Consider the following 19,337-nt stretch of genomic DNA (forward strand, 5'->3'; position numbering starts at 1 on the left):
GTGCAGGGGGTACAGGCTGTCCAAGGGGGGGGTGGGGGAGAGGGGTGGTCCAGGATTTACACCCCACCCCCAGGCTGGGGCAGCCCAGGGCTGGAGGGGGAGAAGAGCAGCCACCATCAGAGCTCAGAGCTGCTGCAGAGCTGGGGCCCTGCCCTGTGCTCCTCTGGGCACTGGGGTCACACAGACTGGTGACTCAGGCCACAAACACACACCAGCCCCCCCCCCCCCCCCCCCCCCCCCCCTCCCCAAAACACCACGAGCACAACACAGGAAAATAAAAGTACCCCTAAAATGCAGGTGGTGCCCGAGGCAGCCAGGGCTGCACCCACACACTGCTCAGCTGCCCTCTGGCTCCTGGTCCTGCAGCCCCCAGGGAGCTGGGGAAGACACAGGACACCTCACCCTGGATCATCAATTTGCCAACCAGTTAAATATTGACTCACAGCTGGATACCAATAATACACCCACCCCCCCCCTCCTCCCCCTCCAGCCACCACAGCCCCTGCTTTGCTCCCCCTTCCTCAGCCACAACCTGTCCTGCAGCAGCTGCCCCTTGGGGCACCCACCAGAAACAGCCCAAGGGAAACCCGGGCTCCCCCAGGCTCTGCCTCCCCTGGGGAAGGGGATTCAGTCCCTCCTGTGTGACACCAGAGCAAACGTGTCACCTCCTCCTGGCACAGCCCAGGACCTGCCCTGCACCTGAGCACCCACCAGCACCAGGTCACCAAAAAAAGAAACAAGCAGCATCAAGCCAACCAGCTGAAGAGCAGGAGCACCCCAGCTGCTCCCACCACGGGTCCCTCAGCCCAGCACAAGAGTGGTCTGGGATTCACAGCCTGGAGCTGCTGTTCCCCATGGAGAATGGAACAAACAGCCACCATCAGCCTCGATCATCATCCCAGAAGCCCCAGAGGCTACAGGGAGAGCCAAGCACTGAGCTGCCCCCACATCCCAGCTCCAGCAGCCACCCCTGGGGGCCAGAACCTCCTCCCTGGCTGCACCTGGAGCAGGGCAGCCTGGGGGAAGCTCTGGCACGCTCGGGGAAACTCCCTGAACACCAGCACAGAGGGGATTTAACACACTTGGATTTATTCCATCCATCACCCAATGCTCCCTCCAGGCCCCCCCTGCCCCCCCCACTACCTGCAGCCACACTCGTCCACCACCATGTCCTCGTAGTGCCGCAGCACCACGTTGTCATTGTTGTCATAGTAGAGGATGGAGATGGGGGAGAGCCTGACAGGGACACAGCAGGGCTGGGGGGTCCCCTCGGGGTCCAGCGAGTGCACCATGGTCTGCAGGATGGCGTGGTTGGTGCTGTTCAGCTCGGCTGTCAGGGGGAAGGGACACTCCCCCAGGCAGTAATTGGCCATGTAGCCCTGGGGGGCGATGATCCAGTTCTCCCAGCCCACGTCGCTGAAGCTGATGTAAAGCCTGCGGGGCCTGCAGAGGTTGCTGGGGGTCACAGGGGGGTAACGAGCACTTCTCCTCCTCCGGGAAGCCTTGCACTGCTGGCTGAGGGTCACCACCAGGAGGGAGGTGTCCAGGAAGGAGTTGATGCTGGTGCAGAGGCCCTGCAGCCCCTCGCTGCCCAGGGCTGATGCTCCATCCCTGCCGCTCACCGAGATCTCCAGGATCAGGCCCAGGTTCCTGCTGAACGTTCTCCAGTCCTTGGCAGCCCCGCTCAGGTTGAAGAGAAGAGATTTGTGCAGCTGCACAAAGGATTGTTCCACCAGCAGCTTCCGGCCGGGCTCCTGGGAGGGCATCTCCCTCAGGGGCAGCTGGGAGGTTTGGTAGAGCCTCAGCTCAAAGCCCTGCCCCTGGCTGGAGGTGTGGTAGGAGTTGTGGCTGAATTTGACCTCCAGCTGAGCCATGGTCAAGTGCTCGTCCTCCTCCAGCACAGAGAGGTTAAAGTACAGACGTTTCTGCAGACACAGCAGCCTCTGGGGCTGCCTGCTGTGAATGAAGTGGCCTGACAGAGAAGGAGAAACAGAGGTGGTGGTGGTTGGACCTCGTTATGCTGAGCAGGATCAGCCTCCCAGTGCTCCAGTTTAAGCTCTTGGCAAGAGGAAGATGGGGCTGGGAGAGGTGGCAGCCAGGCTGGGTGGAGGTGACGAGGCTGCAGGAGGGGCTGTCAGCCCCGTGGCCTTCAGAAAGGGCTGGAGGTGCAAACACCAGCCCGTGGCTCTGGGAAGCTGCAGCCACTCCAGCATCTCCTCCAGATGCTCCTTAGCTTAGAGTCTGGTTTTTCCCCAGCTATAAATGTCTCCCCCCCGTACAGGGGCGTTGCTGCGGGTGCTGGAGCTTTGGGATGGAGGGGAAAGGAGGAGGAGCAGCAGCAAACTTTGGGAGCTGGGAAGCTGCCTGTTCTAGCCAGCCCTGGGTTCCCCCTGGAAACCTGGAGCCACGGGAGTGCTGAGCTACGTGGTGTCTGGAGACCCAGAGCACACCAAGCAAAGAGTCCCCGCAGAACTGGGAAGGGCTCAGAGAGGCTGGAGCTGCCAAATGTGCCTGTGATCAGCCCGAGGCAGGAGGACAAAAAGGAGCAGGGAGGGACGCAGCCAAATGGCCCAGCACCCCCTGCCCACAGCTGGGTGCTGGTCTCACCTGCTGCACCCACAGCCCCTGCCCAGGAGCCGCCTCCACCCCTGCGAGCCCAGTGGGTCCAGCCAAGTCACCAGCGACCAAACCAGCATCTTCAGGAGACTCCAGGGCTGAGCCTGTCCCACCTCCCCACCCTCACCCACTGCCCTGTCTACTGACTCGTTTCCAAACTGCAAGTAGTTATCTACAACACCCAGAAGGACCAGCCACAATTTCTCCTAGAGACAGACTCTGGCCACTGCCCTGTCCTCCCCCAGCCTCTCCCACCTACACCCAGAGACAGAGGAGAAGGACTGGAGCAAAGTCCCAGCCCAGAGAGCAGAGGGGCTTCCAAAAGGCAGGACCCAAACCACGGTGTTTCTGTACCTTGGTCAGCAAAGACACGGATGATGTTCCCAGGGACATTAAATTCCTCCACCCTACAGGCATCCACCGGGTCTCTGTTTGTAGAAGGCAGCATCTTTCTCTTCTGGAAGATCCTCCAGAGCACAGGGGGCACAGGAACGGGGGCTTTGGGGCTGGGCTTGGTGCTCAAACCCAAGGCTTTTAACAGGAAACTTTCCTGCAAACTTAACTCCATCCCCAGGACCAGGCTGAGCAGAGCCCAGGCCAGGCAGGCTCTGAAGCTGGGGAGAAGCCACATTGCTCCACTCTCCTTCTGCAGACAAAGAGCAGCCAGGGTGGGACACCAAGAGAGGGGCCAGGGGGGTGTTGATCGCCTGATTGGAGCCTTTGATCTGGTTAGTGCTCAATTAACACCGAGGGATTCCCAGGATTGGGCAGAGGGTGTGAACGGCCCCTCCAGGCTCCCTGGGACCTGTTAACCCTTTGAGGCTGCAGGAGGGCACTGCCCTCTGGGCTCCTACCATCTCTCCCACATCTCCACACCATCGAGGTCCAAAACCAAAGTCCTTGGTGGCAGGAAGAGCTGCCTTATGGATCTTCCCCACACAGACCTGCCAGCGAGTCCAGCACTGCTCCCATCCCTGCCACACCCCACCCAGGCCCACGGGGACACACCCCTGGGGCTCCTCTTGCTCTCTCCTCCCAAATCAGCTCTTTTTTTTTTTTTGCCCAATCACAGCACCCAACACCTCCCTCAAGGCCATCAACTCCCAGCACATCTCATCTTCCCTCCCTTCAGCAGCACAAGTTGCCCTGCCCACAGGACACGCAGCCCCAGGGCCAGCCCCACAAGCCACCAGCCCCACAAGCCACCAGCCCCACAAGCCACCAGCCCCACAAGCCACCAGCCCCACAAGCCACCAGCACAGGGTCCCTGCCCTGGCCAGGCAGAGGGAGCCCCATGTCCCCCCCTCACTGGCACAGCCCCTTTCTCACCATCACCACAAACCCACGGGCAGCCCAGTGTCACACACACCATCCCAGACTGGTTTGGGTTGGAAGGACCTTAAAGACCATCCAGTCCCAACCCCCTGCATGGGCAGGGACACCTCCCACCAGCCCAGGTTGCTCCAAGACCCGTGCTGGCCAAGCTGACCCACCTGAACACTGAAACCTGGACCAGCCCATACTATACAATCCAGTTTACCCCCAGCTGGGCACTGGTGCTGCCCCAGCTCTGCCATGAGGGAGCAGAGAGACCCTGGGATGTTCCCTCCATTTCCTCCTTCCTGCAAATCCTGCTTGAAAGCCAAGGAACCAAAGGGCTGAGCTGCTGCCCCCTGAGGGGACAGGACAGCTCCCAGCACCCCAAGTCACATTTTGCTTTCTGCTGACAGGGATTTTCCCTGGGGCTCCCACAACCAGCCTGGAGCTGAATCAGGACAACAGAGCAGACAAGGAAAAAACAAAACAAAGCACAACACAATTAACCACCCTCTGATGCCTGGAATTAATGCCCTGGATCCCCCTCCACTGCCTGTTGTCCCTGGCTGGGAAGGGACTCCCAGGGAGGACAGAGGAGCTGGGGGTCCTGGACCCATCAGAGGGACAGTCTGGTCTGGGGAGCTGTAAAATCCAGAGGGTTTCCCAGCAGGGACCCCCAGCCCAGCCTGGGGCTGCCTGGAAAACCACCCCGGGGAGCAGGAACTGTCTGTTCTTCACTTGAGCACGTGGACATTGCTGGGGGGGAGCACAGAGACCCCTCAGCAGGGGACCTGCAGGGCTGGGACTGGCTTTTTAAGCAACAGTAAGACTTCAACAGGCTTTTTTAACATTAATTAAATCTCCTGGCCCTCATCTGGCAGGACAGGAGGCTGGAATAATGCTCCAGGGCTGGGTTTCCAGGCAGACCTGCTCAGGGGAACTGTGCTGAGCCTCCAGACACACGTGGGCAGCTCTGGTGTCCCCTCCTGAGGAGGAAGGCTCAGAGGTGGCAGCATCACCTCTGGAGTCCCTGCTGGAGAAGAGCTGGCTTTGGGCTTCCCCTGCCTTGGGGGTGATGCAGGAGAGGACACTTCCTGGTTTGATGCTGGGTCAGGAACCCTCCAGAGCTGCTGAGGAAGGGTCAGCAGGAGGGTCCAACAACAGGGAATCACGAAGGGACAGAGAATACTGAGGGATGGGGAGACAGAAGAAACACCAGGGGACCTAAAGCCAGCTCCAAATCCTACCTGGACCTCAAAGCCACCAGCCCCTCAGCTGAACCAGCACAGACTGGCTACAGAAAGCACATCAGCATCAGCCTGGTCACAGGCAAGGCCCAGGAGGGGCCCGATCCTGTCAGTGGCATCTCTTCCCCAGCTCCAGGCAGGGGGTGGAGGGGTCTCAGGGATAAAGTCCTTTCTCCTTGTGCCTTCCCCTGCTGGCTTTGAGCATCAGGTCCTGGGCCAGGCCCCAGATCCAGCCGGGCTGCCTCACACCCGCTTGTCTTTTACAAGTCCATTCTTCAGGTGCAGCCTGTGGAAGAGCAGAGGACAGTCAGCCTGGCTCTGCCTCCCCTCCTGCCTGGCACAAGTCACTGCTGAGGTCAGACCTGTCTTGGCACCTCGTCCCCAGTCACCAGCCCTGCTCTGCAGGGTCCAGCACCTCGTGCTCCCCACATGAAGGTGCAGATGCTGCTCAGAGAAAACAACCTCGAGCAAAGAACCAGCCCATGGGGTGAGGAGGGGAAGGGATGGGGGAGGATTCACATGAAAGGTGGGTGGACACACCACAAGGCCTAGGCATGGAGACACAGAGCCCTTCCTGCCACCTGCAGCAAGGTCTTATCCTCTGTGCCAGGGCATCCTCCTCTTCTGCCTTCCAGCCCAGTGGTGAACCCTTCAACTGAGGCCCTGGGGGGTCTGCAGCACCCACTCCCCCAGCAGCTGTACACGTGTCACCCCCTGCCCACGTACCCTTCTTTCAGAGCCCTGGGCAGCTGCAGTCCAGCCTCTCTCTGGGTGGTTTTCCTGCTCTCCTCCACGTCGTACTCACGCACGTCGTTCACCTCCTGCATCTGCCCCATCAGCACCTTGGCCACAAACAGGACGATGTACTGTGGGGAGAGACACCCTCAGCCACAAGCCCCAAGGCTTAGAGTTCTTCCACCCAACCCATATGTGCTCAGTGGGACCTTCCTCTGCTGTCCTCAACCCCTGGCAGGGCAGGGCAGATCCCTCTGGGCTGGCCAAAGCCCTGGGATGGGGCTGGTGCCCTGCAGCAGTGGGGCAGGACTCCTGCAACCACCCTTCACTGAGCTCATCCCCACAGGATGGTGAACTCTGCTGCCATTCTGCTCTGCCCAGGGCTGAAACCTCCAAGTTCACCCTTTTCACCCCCTCCCCAAAGCTCCAGGCAATACCAGAGCATCTACCTCACCTACCAATCCCAACCTGCTCCAACTGCTGTTATCACCCCCTCCCCACAGGTTTCCAGGGTGTGAGACAGTCTGAATTCCAGCACAGAGGAACCCTCCCAGGCAGTGGCATGGGTTACCCTCCTCCCCTCCAAGTCCTCTGAAGGTTCCTCCATCCCTAAGTCTCCTCCACACCTGCAGCCCCAAGGCAGGCAGCAGCAGGGGCCATGCAGGAGCAGCAGGGGAAGGAGAAGCCAGGGTAGGGGTTGCTGAGCTCCCCCTACTCACCAGAAACCAGTAGATGTTCATCAGAGTGAGGACAAGGAGCAGAGCATTGAAGAAGAAGTAGAAGGGGATGTTAGGGACTGACTGGAGGCTGGAGTGGCAAGTGGCATAGAGCACCTTGAGGGGGAACCAGTAGAGACGGAACCAGAACCTGCCAGGGAGAGGGAGGGGGGTGGGTTTAATGGGAGAGGTGTGAGACCCTGCACAGCTTCCCCCAGCACGACCTCCTGCCCCCCCTGCATCCCCAGTCCCTGCTCCTGGCATCTGGCTGGGGCTCGTGGGCCTGGCTGCAGCCAGGACTTCCCACAGCCCCTGGGACAGGGCAGCTATGGAAGGGAAAATGTCACTTCTGAGGGCAGCAAAGACCTGGCACCAGGGGCAGGGCAGAGAAAGGGCTGCTCAGGGTACAGAGGCAGGTCTGTGCTGCAGATTATCCCAGCTGGATGGGGCCTGGAGGGGAAGGTTCTTAGCCCTGTGCATTCCCAGTTTATCACTCAGGCCCATCCCTGCTCTCCTTCCCTCCAATCAAGGGCTCTTGCTGCCACCCCTGCTTTTCAGGGCAGCCCATGGAGAGGGAGGAAGGAGACAAAGGGACAAGGGAGGAGTGACAACCTGCCAGCTACCCCATCTCTATTCTCCATCTTAGTACTTCTTTTTCCTCCTGCCTCGTCCCAAGAGGAATAACAAGGCTGGGACCCGGGCCAGCCCTACGTCCTGGTTCCTTCTTGCAAACGCGCCTCTTGCTGCTAAAACCAAGCGAGTGGGAAAACGGCGGCAGCTCCTCCTGCCCTGGGCTCACTTCTCATGCTGCGAGCGAGATTTCACAGGCACTTGCGTGGTGACAGACGGCAGAGGGACTACAGAGGGATTCCGAGCCCAGCAGGGGGGCAGGCGCTGCGGGAACCTCTTCCCAAACAGTTTTTGAAAGGGCTCGTTCCCACAAACCCGGAGGCTCTACACCCGGGCGCTTTGGCGGGGGGGGGGAGGGGGGGGGTGGGTTGCAAAAGCCGGCAGGGAGGGTGGGAAGGGGGATGAGGGAGACAAACCCACCAGCTGATGCTGAAGGTGAGGCAGCCGATGTTGGAGATGACGTCGTTGAGGCGGTGATAGACCCCTCCCCGGTGCTTGAAGTAGACGTTGAGCTTGGTGAACTCCAGCTGCACGTCGCTGCCGTCGTGCAGGAACAGCACCAGGATGCCCACGTTGTGGTACCTGCAGGGAACAGGGGGAGCAGGGAGGGGGATCATGGGGAGGTGGCTCGATGAAATGGAATGGTTTGGGTTGGAAGGGACCTTAAATATCATCAGGTTCCAACCCCCCTGCATGGGCAGGGACACCTCCCACCAGCCCAGGCTGCTCCAAGCCCCATCCAACCTGCCCTTCAACACTGCCAGGGATGGGGCAGCCACAGCTTCCCTGGGCAGCCTGGGCCAGGCTCTCACCACCCTCACAGCAAAGAATTCCCTCCTCATGTCCAACCTCAATCTCCCCACTGTAATCCATCACCCCTTGTCCTGCCACCACTGATGTTTGCCCCCAGCACCCATGGTCCATCACTTTGGGAGCAGACAGACTCCCGGAATGCTCCAGACAACCAACTGTGCACTCATGAGTCACAGAACGGTGGGGGTTGGAAGGGACCCCTGAAGATCACCTAGTCCAACCCCCCTGCCAGAGCAGAACCACCTCCAGAGCCCGGGGAGAGCAGGGGGCAGGGCTGGGGAGGAGCCGCACCGGCCCAGCAAGTCCTGCTGCTGTCCCTGAGGTGAGAGGAGCTGCAGGTTCTGCCGTGTAGCTGCTCTGGGCACACTTCAGAGGGCCAGGGGACAGCCAGGGAGCTCACCTGAAGGCGTAGGAGAAGGAGATGAGGGTGAGGGTGACCACATGGTGCAGCAGCATCACCACCGAGTCCTTGCGCCACGTGTCCATGTAGGCGGTGGCGTAGATGGAGTGTCCGTAGAAGCTGCACTGCAGCAGGTAGGCAATGGCAATGTCTGTGGGCACCTCCATGCCCTTCTGCCAGTCTGGGGGGGACAGACACCCAGTGAGCCCAGAGCTCCTGCCAGCAGCAGCAGAGGCAGCAGCCCCAGCCCTTCACGGGGCTCCAGCTCAGAACCCAGGTGTCCTGGCTCCCAACCTTTGGCATTAGACCCACTCCCTCTCCTGGATCTAAGGGAGAAACCTTGATTTACTTCTCTCCTGCTTTAACTGGTCAATCCTTTAGCTACTCGGCCCTGGACTCATCCCTCCCATCTCCAATAGCCACTAGGTGACTCCCTCTGTAACCAGATGAAGGCAGAGCCCGTCGTGCCCTCCCTGTGCCCACAGCACCACAGGAAGGTCCATGTAGGGATTCAGCCTTCTCTTTTGCTCACTGCAACTCCCATTCCCTTGTTCAGCCCAGATGTCCCATGAATTTGGACATCCTAACCCATGCCCGTTTCTCCCTGGTTCTTACTCACCATAAAACACAGAGGGTGGGTCATAGAAGAAGGGGTAGTTAGTGAAGAAGAGCAGGTAGGTGCCATATGACCAGGACAACGTGTAGAAAAGCAGCTTCCAGGCACTCTCGGGCATCTTGGCAGCATCTTTTGGCTGCAAGTTGCACCATTCCCCAAAGGGCTGCAAGGAGAGGGGGGAAATATCATCAGGTGGGGCAAAGAGACCTGGGGAGCTCAGGGCAGAGGCACCAAATCTCCAGGAGACTCCAAGCACTGGAGGCTGAGTGAGTGCACCATGAGACAGGGCAGAACTGGGGTCACCAACCCTTTTGGTTGGTTTGTTTGCTGTCTTTACAGCACAAACAAGGAGGTGAAAGAGGCTCCAGAGAGGCTGAATGAGGGCAAAACCCAAGGCTAGAAATCCTTCCACTCAGCCATGGTGAGCTGCAAAAGCAGAGCCCAGGGGGGGCACCCCCAGCCCAGGCATTGCCCCCCACCCTGGCTCCAGAGCTGGGCTGCCCACAGAACAGTCAATAACTTCATATAATGAAAATCAACTCCTATCTGCACAAGGAAGCCCAGAAGAGGAAGAGGTACCAACACTACCCTGTGCTTATGGACTTTGCCAGCTCCCAGGAAAGAGCCTTTTGACTGAGGAAGCCAAGATTTTGCAGAGTCCCACACACACCAGCCTGGCACAAGAACCCCCAGTGTGGGCAACCAGCTCTGGAGGTAACAAGTCAGTAAGGGCTGGGGCACCAGGTCCTCTTGCTCTCTCACACCTACCCACGCTCACCCACCTTCCCAGCAGCTTCTCTAGCTGACCAGCACTGAAACCCTGCTGGTTTTTCCCCCTTCTGTGGTTTGCAGCACCTCTACCACCTGTCAGGACTCAGAAATAGGAGGCAAAGCCTGCCCAGATATGGCCAAAGTGAGGAGGGAGGACGAGCAGCTCTGGGGATTGCTGGTGCTAATCAGGATCAAACTTTCTCACCCCGAGTTCCCCTCACTCCCCAGGAGGATAAATGAGCCCCCCCAAGATCTCCTGACACTCCTGTCCTGCAGTAGGGAGAGAGCTGAGCCACCAAGGCCAGGGACAAAGGGGACAGCATGTAAAAGCAAAGCCCCAGCATGGAACAGTCTCAGCCCCCCAGAAGTGAACTGGAGCTGCTGACATTCCTCTTCATTCAGGCTGGATATTATGGACAATGTCTTCACTGAAAGAGGGGTCAGGTCCTGGCACAGGATGCCCAGGGAGATGGTGGAGTCACCATTCCTGGAGGAGTTCAAAAAACACGTGGATGTAGCACTTCAGGACACGGTTTAGTTGGGTTCACAGTTGGACTTGATGGTCTCAGGTCTTTTCCAGCCTTAATGGGTTTGTGGTTCATCCCAGACTGGATGCTGCAGACTGAGTGATGCTTCAGCTGGGGCTCCAGGCACAGGGGGTTTCCCTCCCTGGCAGCTGAGCAGCACCAGGCACCATTTCTGCTCCTCACCAGGAGGGACAGAGCCCCACCAGGCACAGCCCAGGGGAGCAGCCAGCCCAGGGCAGCACTGCTCCAGGTCCCGAGGGAACCAGCACTGCCCACAACACAGCTAACACCCCAGACCCCCCCAGCTGACAGCTCCCCAGGGAGAGACCAGATAAGCTCGAGATGAAAACAAAATGCCTGCAGAGTAACTGTACCCTGGCCCAGGTCAGCACTTTGTGCCACCAGCACCAGCTCCTCCAGGCTCCCGGGCTATATTAAGGCCCCAGCTGTCCCCAGGCAGTGGCTGCTCTGGCTTTTAGCCCCTCTCTGCATCAGATTTTCAAAGAATTCCACTCCAAGCATTGTCCTGGTCTAAAAGCGCTTTGTTCCGAGCTCTGAATTCCCCAGCAGTGGTCAGACCTGGAAGCACCAGCCCCACAAAGCTCTGCCAAGTTGTCCATATCCCCTCAGAGGGGCAGAGCTCTGCCCTCTCCTCCTCATCTCGCATTCAGAGCCCGGCTGCCCTCACAGGGAGCAGGAACATGCTGCTGCCAAGGCTCCTTCCAGCAGGAGCCACGGTAGGAAAAAGAGGAGGAAGCTCGAAGAGTGAATAAATAATGCAGAGACAGAAAGTCCCAAGCCCAGAAAGCATGAATTATTTGTGTCTCCACAGAGTGGGGCACAGAAGCAGCTCGGCCCTGGGGACAGCTGGCCAGGACAGCAGCTGCAGAGCCCCTGCCCTCCCCAGCTGGGGCTGAATTTAGGATGCTGAGCTCAGCCCCAAATCTCTGTTGCAGCCTCACTGCCCATCACCAGCCAAGTCATCTTGCTGCTTTCTCTGCACCTGTAGAATCATGGAATGGTGCAGGTTGGAAGGGACCTTAAAGATCATCTAGTTCCACCCCCCCCTGCATGGGCAGGGACACCTCCCACCAGCCCAGGTTGCTTCAAGCCCCATCCAACCTGCCCTTCAACACTGCCAGGGATGGGGCAGCCACAGCTTCCCTGGGCAACCTGGGCCAGGCTCTCACCTCCCTCACAGCAAAGAATTCCCTCCTCATGTCTCACCTCAATCTCCCTCTTCCAGTTTTCATCCATCCCCCCTTGTCCTCTCCCTCCCTGCCCTTGTCCCAAGCCCCTCCCCAGCTTTCCTGGAGCCCCTTCAGGCACTGGCAGGTGCTCTAAGGTCTCCCTGGAGCCTTCTCTTCTCCAGGATGAACACCCCAACTCTCCCAGCCTGTCTCCAGAGCAGAGCTGCTCCAGCCCTCCCATCATCTGTGTGGCCCTAAAGAAGGGGGGAAGAGCTCCACATTTCAGAGCTGATGACAAGGACCATCTCCCATGGGCCAGACACACTGAGGCAATCTGTGTTTTTACAGACACTCAGGCCCTCAGCAGAGATGGCAGCAGAGCAGCAAACTGCCACCATGAGCCTGCAGCCACGGCCTGATGAACCACCCACTGCAGGGCTGGCAGCAGCTCCCAGGCTGGAGTGAAAGCAAAATCCAGGGAGGGGCCACCCCACCCCAGCTTGTGGTGGCCACTGCTCCGAGGGGTTCAGCCTATATGGCAAGTCCTGGGGAGAGCCCTCCTCCCTCCTTCGGTAGCCACAGGCAGCTCAGGCTGCACCCTGAGCACCACAGACATGGGAACTGGCTCTGGAGCAGAGGCAGGGCAGGACTGGAAGAGAAGCAGGGTCACGCGGGGGGCTGGGGACAAACGTCCCCGGGGAGGCCCCCCCGGGACCGGCCCCGCTGGCGCGGGGAGGCACAAGCCAAGGAGATGCAGAGACCACCCACGGGAGGTGAATCCGCCCCTTTCCTGGGGGCGGGGGATGCGCAAGGTGGGGGATGTCCTCTGCTACCCAGCTGCCGTTCCCATGGCAACGGCGCAGAGATGCCTGTTGCTAAGGGTGACGGGTGGTGCGGCGGGAAGAGCAGATCCGGCTCCGGCTGAAAGAGCACAAGGCTCCTGGCGAGTGATGTAACGGGGCTGAGCTTGAAGGGCGAGCGGCTCTGCCTCCCTCCCCCTCCTCCCCCGCACGAACCCTCCCCGGCACCTTCTGATTCACCGGTAAAACCAGCGGGTCGGGGGGACGTGACTGTTCCCCCGCAGCCCCGCTCGGCACAGCCCGGGGGGAGGGAGGAGAAAAGCGGAGGGTGCGAGAAAGAGAAACCGATGGGAAACGGTCGCTGCCCACAGCTCTGCTCAAGTGTCAAAAAAAAACCCCGCTCGTAGCAAAAAGCAAAACGTGCTCCCTCCCTTCCCAGCCTCCAGCGCTAGAGGGAAGCAGCCGGTTCCCCCTTAAACCTGCAACCAGCTGATGCAGCAGGACACGAGTCCTCCCAGCAGCGAGGGGTTATGAATCGAGGCTTGTGACAGAGGAATTGTGTGGTCCCCACCCCCCCCCCGGCCTGGGGAGCAGGGCCCGGGCTGTGTCTGGCTTCTGGGCACAACGAGTTCCCAGAGGGACACAAAGGCACGGCTGGCACGAAGCATCCTCGGCCCAGGGAACTGGCAGCTTGACATCAGCTTTTACTCACTGCAGCTGATAGTGATGAGCCAGCAGAGCTCCGGGCTCCTGGCCACAACCAGCAGCTCCTGCCCCTTCTCCGTGGTGGCCCCACTCCCCACAGCCAGGTCCACATCTTCTCAGGGCTGCAACGGTGCCTTCCCAAGGGACTGTGTCCCCTCCGTACCCAGCCTGGACGCTGCTCCAGGACCAGCTGCCACCCCCTGCCACGCCAAGGACAGGGCACAGAGCCCATGGGAGGGAAGAGCCAGTAAAATGTCACTGTTCTCTAAACCCAAAGAAATGAGTCTCCTGGAGCCCGGGGACCCAAGGGCAGTGGCTGCCACCCCACAAGGAAAGGGGAACAGACTGAGCAAAGCACAAAGAATCATAGAATCCCAGAATCCCAGACTGGTTTGCGTGGGAAGGGACCTTAAAGACCATCCAGTCCCAACCCCCTGCATGGGCAGGGACACCTCCCACCAGTCCAGGCTGCTTCAAGCCCCATCCAACCTGCCCTTCAACACTGCCAGGGATGGGGCAGCCACAGCTTCCCTGGGCAGCCTGGGCCAGGGTCTCACCTCCCTCACAGCAAAGAATTCCCTCCTCATGTCCAACCTCAATCTCCCTCTTCCAGTTTTCATCCATCCCCCCTTGTCCTCTCCCTCCCTGCCCTTGTCCCAAGCCCCTCCCCAGCTTTCCTGGAGCCCCTTCAGGCACTGGAAGCTGCTCTCAGGTCTCCCTGGAGCCTTCTCTTCTCCAGGCTCAACACCCCAACTCTCCCAGCCTGTCTGCAGAGCAGAGCTGCACCAGCCTTGGACCATCTCCATGGCCTCCTCTGGTCTCACCCCAACAGCTTCATGTCCTTCCTGTGTGATGAGCAATCAGAACTCCAGTTCTCATTGCTCATCCCCACACAAAGCAGTGAGCTGCTCCGTGCCTCAGTTTCCCTGCCCACGCAGCAGCTAAAACACTGGGGAGCTGCCTTAGGCTCTGGCCAACACTTTCCACATAAACACTTGGAAAAAGGCACAATGACAACAGCAACAAGCCAACAGATGTTATTTCCTCCTCAGTTTCTCCCCAAGCAGTACAATTTGCCCCTAAGAGAGCAAAGCAAGAGGAGCCACTTGGAAGAGAAGCCCGAGGTGCCCATGGGGGCTGAGGAACCCCCCTGTGCCCCACGGCTGGTGGAGCAGCACAGGGAGAGCAGCCCCTGCTCTGTGACAGCAGCACAGCCTCACTCCCTGGGGTGAAGAAAAGGCCCATTGTTGTGGCTTTTCTCCCATGAGTTTCCATGGTTTGTGCTTCAGTGGGCAGAGCACAGGGGGACGAGCTGGGGACAGGACAGAGCAGCAGAACCTTCTCCTCCCCTGGCCTTGGTGTCCTGTGCTCTCAGCAGATCGTGGTGGGAATTCAGGACAGTGATAATTCCCCCCCCCCTTAAGTCACATGCTCAGTGCTGGGCTTGGAAAAATAAGTCTTGACACTAGCACAGGGTGGAAAAGAGTGACATAAATCAGCAACAGAGGGAACAGAGACCCTCCCAGGTCCTTCCTGGGGCTCCCTGTCCCACTCACCTAGAAACCCTGGTGTCCAGGGCACATCTTCCAATTTACACAACACTTTTCCTTGCAGAGGACACTGCAACACCCTACACACTTTGACACCACCAAGACAGGGAGCTGACTGATGCCTGGGCCAAAAATGGAAAACATTTACCCAGTGCAGGGAAAAGGACAGAGGTGATACCTGGAGAGCATCACCAGTTCAGAGGCAGCTTTCATACAGAATGGACGTTGCTCCCTCACAGACTTGGACTTCTCTGATTTTGGGGACTTCAACTCCCAGCAGCAAAGATGCCTCAGGGTAGTTCAGGGCTGCAGGTGCCTCCTGAGGCTCACCAGTTACTCTGGATCATCTCCTCTGTGTGTAAAACCACATCTGCTCTTGGTTTCACTTCTCTAAGCTCACTGCTCCAGACCTGCTTGGGAAGGATGCTGCCAGCTCCCGGCGCTCCTCCCGAGCGGAGCTGCCTGGTCCCATTCCAATGGCACTTGGCCCCAGCACTGCTGGGCTCAGCTGCCCTCCAGGATGTGTAACTAATGCAGAGATGCTCAGGTTGCTGCTTTTTAATCAAACTCCTCAGAGCCTGGCTGCAGCTGCTCTCCACACAGGGGACACACCAAGGACAGTGGCTTCCAGAGCCTGGCAGAGCTCGGACACAGACTGCGGCAGGAGGACACAAACCCAGGAGGCTTCCAGGGATGGGAACACTTGCCTAAAACCAGCCTGGTCTTCACTTCTGGGGTTGGTCTGCAGCTCCAGTGAGCTCGTACAATCAGACATGTCCCAAGTACTCAAGTTCGTGCACTCAGGAGTCAATGGGACAAACTGACTCCCAGGCCAGGCCCCAGAGAGGACAGATACATCCCTCAGCCTCCACAAGGATACCCATGCCCCCAGCAGAGCTGGATTTGGGGTCCTTCCCTGACTGGGGTCTTTCCTACACCAAAACCACTCCTTTCCACACTTGCACCAAGTGAGGATCCAAAAACTATCTCTGCTGTAAGGGTGATGGAAAAACCACATCGAACACAGTCAGCAGCTGAGCTGTGCCAAGTGGGAAAAGGCCACGCTTCCAAATCCCACCCAGACACCTCCCCTCACAGGCACAACCTCTGCCACTTCAACACCACAGGGAGACCTAATTTGACAAGGCTGTTGCAGCCTCCCTCCTCTTCTCCCCATCCCACCATCAAATGGGGCCACCGAGAGCACAGGAAGGGGCGCGTGGCTTTAACGCGCTCGCTCCTCCGAGGAGCGGTCACAGCCCCAGCTAAGCGAGGTGCATTTTACTCTCCAAGCCTCAAGGCCTTGTGGTAAGAGGCACTTCCTCTTCAGATGCAGAGAATCACAATCCAAGCAGCAAGATGTATTATTTATAAGTAACACACAGGAAGGTGGCATCTCTGGACCCCGAGCGGATCGATCATCACAACCGTGTTTCGCATCTTGCAGGGAAGACACAGAACGGCCAAGGGTTGGAAGGGGCCTCAAAGACACTCAGAATGAGCAAGGATGCTCTGAGTCTGCACTGGGAAGCAAAGTGTCCTGAGCACAGGAGAAGTTTCCTCCCAGGGTTAGACAGGAGGTCTTTTTTTCTCCCTGGCTTTCCCTCCCGAGACTCCCCGCTCCACCAGTGCCCGTCCAGGGCCAGGTGATACCAACTGATTTCCTAAACACTGCCAGAGAGAAGCCACAACCTCCAGCTTTTCCCATAGCAAGTCCAGCAGAATAAACAGAGAAAAGCTGCAGATCCTTTAAAAAATATAGTTTTCTCTCCCTGCTGCCACCCTTCCACCTGCCACTGGGAGAAAACTGATGCTATCACAACCTGGCTCAGCATCTCATCACTACAACACATGCAGATGTGGCCACAAGAACATCAGCCCCCCTGACTCTTCTGCAGTTACAAGTGGTGTGACCCATTTCTCCAAGGGAAGGACACCTCAGCACTTGGACAAGCTGTCACTGAGCAGACTCCAAAGGCACCGAGAGGTTTTTTTTTTCACACCCTGGTCACAGGTCTCCCTGTAAAGGTGAGCCTTGCACAAGAAGAAACTGGAGCACCCAGGAAATCACCTCCATTTTGTTACACCAGACCCAGGGTCACCTCCTTCAACCCAGCATTCCCAGGCACTATAAGTCCCCACAGGCAAACAGGGGCACAACTAACAAGGAGAAATTCAGTCTTACATGAAAAGCCAGCAGGTTATCTTGCCCACATGCCATTTTAGTGGCTGCAAATGAATCCAGAGGACACAGACCAGAACCTTGCACAAGGTCAAGATCCACCTTGCATTACCAGATCAGCAGAGACAGCTCTGAACAGCAATGGAAGAGTCACTTTAAAGGCAGGCTCAGCAGTGGAGAGGGCAGAGAGAGGACAGCAGTAACTCCTGAGAGCCTAATTACCCAATTAAGGGATGCAAGGAGCTGTTTTCAAGCTGCACAGCAACCTCTGAAGGCAGCAGCTCCCCCAGGGAACAGGGAGCAGTGAAGAACCACACACACTCCACCACAGACTCAAGGCCTCATGCCACCGTACCACGGGTAGGTGAGAAAATGAGAAAAGGGTCATTTCTGTGCCCCTGAGGACTATCCCCTGATCCAAAATACTGCAGCTCTGTTGCTCCTGGCTGTCCAGGCCAGGGTAGCTGCAGAGCAGAGTGCCCAGCATCTCTCTAGGAAAGCAGCGAGGAAGAAATCACCTCAGCTGGGCCGGAGCCACCAGGAGAGGGGAGCTCTGGTTTCACTGCACACGCTTTCCACAGCCAGGAACCAAACCCAGCTGGTCTTCGCTCCTGGGGACCCCCTGCTCGCCCTGTCCCTTACAGGGTACGGTGTAAGCAGGGAGGGGACAAGGGCCCGGGAAGGCGCTGGGGGGGCTGTGCGGGTCGGGGGCTGCCAGCCCCGCATCCCCGCGCTGGGAAGCTCAGCCCGGCGCTGCAGCACCGCAGCCACCCCAGCAACGGGCAGGGGCAGCAGGGCAGGGGGTTTCTCATGCAAACCGCGGCTGACACGCAGCAACGTGGCCCTCTCCTCCCCCCATGTGAGAAACAACCCGGCTCCGCAGAAGAAATGACACCCCCCCCCCCCCCCCCGACCTTCCCGAGATGCAGCGAAGGGAAGTGGGAAAGGGAAGGGAACTCTCCCGGGATGCTCGGTCCTCCAGGATGCAGCCCCGGGGGAAGGCGGGGGGGGGGTAATCTCTCATGCAGCACCCCCAGCGGAGGGAGAACCTGCTTCTCCTGCAACGAGCCCCCGGGATGCGGAGGACGAGCTCTCCCGTGCAACGGGCCCCGGGGACAGAGGAAAGGAGCACACACCGCCCGCACCCCCCGTGCCAGGGATGCGGGAGAGGAGCCCCTCCGTGCAACGGCCCCCCCGGGATGTGCCCCGGGTGGCAGCGGACGAGCCTCCGGATGGAGGACAGGAAACCCCCCCGCCCCCCAGAGAGCCCCCAGGATGGAGGACAGGACCTCCCCCCGCAGAGAGCCCCCGGGATGGAGGGCAGGACCTCCCCCCGCAGAGAGCCCCCGGGATGGAGGGCAGGACCTCCCCCCGCAAAGAGCCCCCGGGATGGAGGGCAGGACCTCCCCCCGCAGAGAGCCCCCGGGATGGAGGGCAGGACCTCCCCCCGCAGAGAGCCCCCGGGATGGAGGGCAGGACCTCCCCCCGCAGAGAGCCCCCGGGATGGAGGGCAGGACCTCCCCCCGCAGAGAGCCCCCGGGATACAGCCCCGGGATGCAGGATCGGAGCCCCCAGCGCTGCGGCCGCCCCAGCCCCGCACCCCCCCCGGTCACCGGTGCCCCCTGATCCCCCTTTCCAGCTGCCCGGACTGACCCGAAAGAGCCTGCGGGCGGCGGTTCGGCGCAGCACGGTCCAGCCCAGGGCGCAGAGCCCGCACAGCAGCACCTCTCCCCAGCCCAGGTGCGCGTTCTCGGCCCAGGTCCGGCGGGCCAGCTCCCAGCCGCAGTCCCCGCAGCCCCGCACGGCCCCCGCCAGGCTGCGGTAGCCCCGCCGCAGCAGCTGCCCGTAGCCGGGCATGGGCTCGGGAGCCGGCATGGCGCTCAGCGCTGCCCGCCCTGGCCCGCCGGCTGCGCGCAGGCTCCGGGCGGGGCGGGACCGGCACCGGGACTCCCCTCCCCGCCGTTACCGGGGTCCTAAGAGCCGCCCCCCGGCCCGGCCCCCACGGGCTCCTCTCGCTCTCGAAGCGGCTCAACCCGGCGGGGGAGCGGCGGCTCATTAAGGCGCCCGTTAATCAGCGCGGAGCGGAGCGGCGGCTCATTAAGGCGCCCGTTAATCAGCGCGGGAGCCCGCGAAATGAAGTTACATCACAGTTTACGACACGGAAAAAAAAAAACAAACCCAAACAACCAACAAGCAACCCAACAAGGCGGCTGCTCGCTTGGACCACGAGCCAGGACAATAGGCTGGGGCCGGTCCAGCAGCAGGAACCCGAGACAAACAGGGATGTTTCAGTATCAAGAGGGGAGAATTGATGATAAATCGGTGGAGAAGCGCCGCGGCTGCCAAGCTGCCCCCTCTGGGCGGCCCTGGGGGCTGCGAGTTCCCCTCAGTCGCCCAACAACACGGAGCTCCCTGTTCAAAACACCTTCCACGTTCACCCTTTTAAATATTTTATCAGTCGACGTGCAAAGAAAAACATTTCTCCAGCTTTTGCATTCCTTCATACCTCTCAGGAGAAGCCT

The 19,337-nt window shown here is 59.5% G+C and overlaps 2 protein-coding genes across 3 annotated transcripts; both read right to left on the minus strand.

The window, feature by feature from the left end:
- Positions 1–495: 495 nt before the first annotated feature.
- On the minus strand, positions 496–3,738 carry LOC127393902 (derriere protein-like). Its single transcript, XM_051639492.1, has 2 exons — positions 2,971–3,738; positions 496–1,972 (listed from the first exon to the last, which is right to left on the minus strand). The coding sequence occupies exons 1-2, from the start codon at positions 3,245–3,247 to the stop codon at positions 1,140–1,142; spliced, it is 1,110 nt and encodes a 369-aa protein (XP_051495452.1). The 5' UTR covers positions 3,248–3,738; the 3' UTR covers positions 496–1,139.
- A 3-nt stretch (positions 3,739–3,741) lies between these two features.
- Positions 3,742–18,690, minus strand: CERS1 (ceramide synthase 1). Of its 2 annotated transcripts, none has more exons than XM_051639495.1 (7): positions 18,469–18,690; positions 9,094–9,253; positions 8,475–8,655; positions 7,682–7,843; positions 6,635–6,782; positions 5,907–6,046; positions 3,742–5,466 (listed from the first exon to the last, which is right to left on the minus strand). In XM_051639495.1, the coding sequence occupies exons 1-7, from the start codon at positions 18,688–18,690 to the stop codon at positions 5,424–5,426; spliced, it is 1,056 nt and encodes a 351-aa protein (XP_051495455.1). In that variant the 3' UTR covers positions 3,742–5,423. The 2 variants fall into 2 exon arrangements, with proteins under 2 accessions (XP_051495455.1, XP_051495456.1); XM_051639496.1 differs by lacking the exon at positions 18,469–18,690 and adding an exon at positions 16,819–17,269.
- Between the last annotated feature and the right edge of the window lie 647 nt (positions 18,691–19,337).

The sequence above is a fragment of the Apus apus genome, chromosome 24 (genome assembly GCF_020740795.1).
Source record: "Apus apus isolate bApuApu2 chromosome 24, bApuApu2.pri.cur, whole genome shotgun sequence".
Classification (NCBI taxonomy): domain Eukaryota; kingdom Metazoa; phylum Chordata; class Aves; order Apodiformes; family Apodidae; genus Apus; species Apus apus.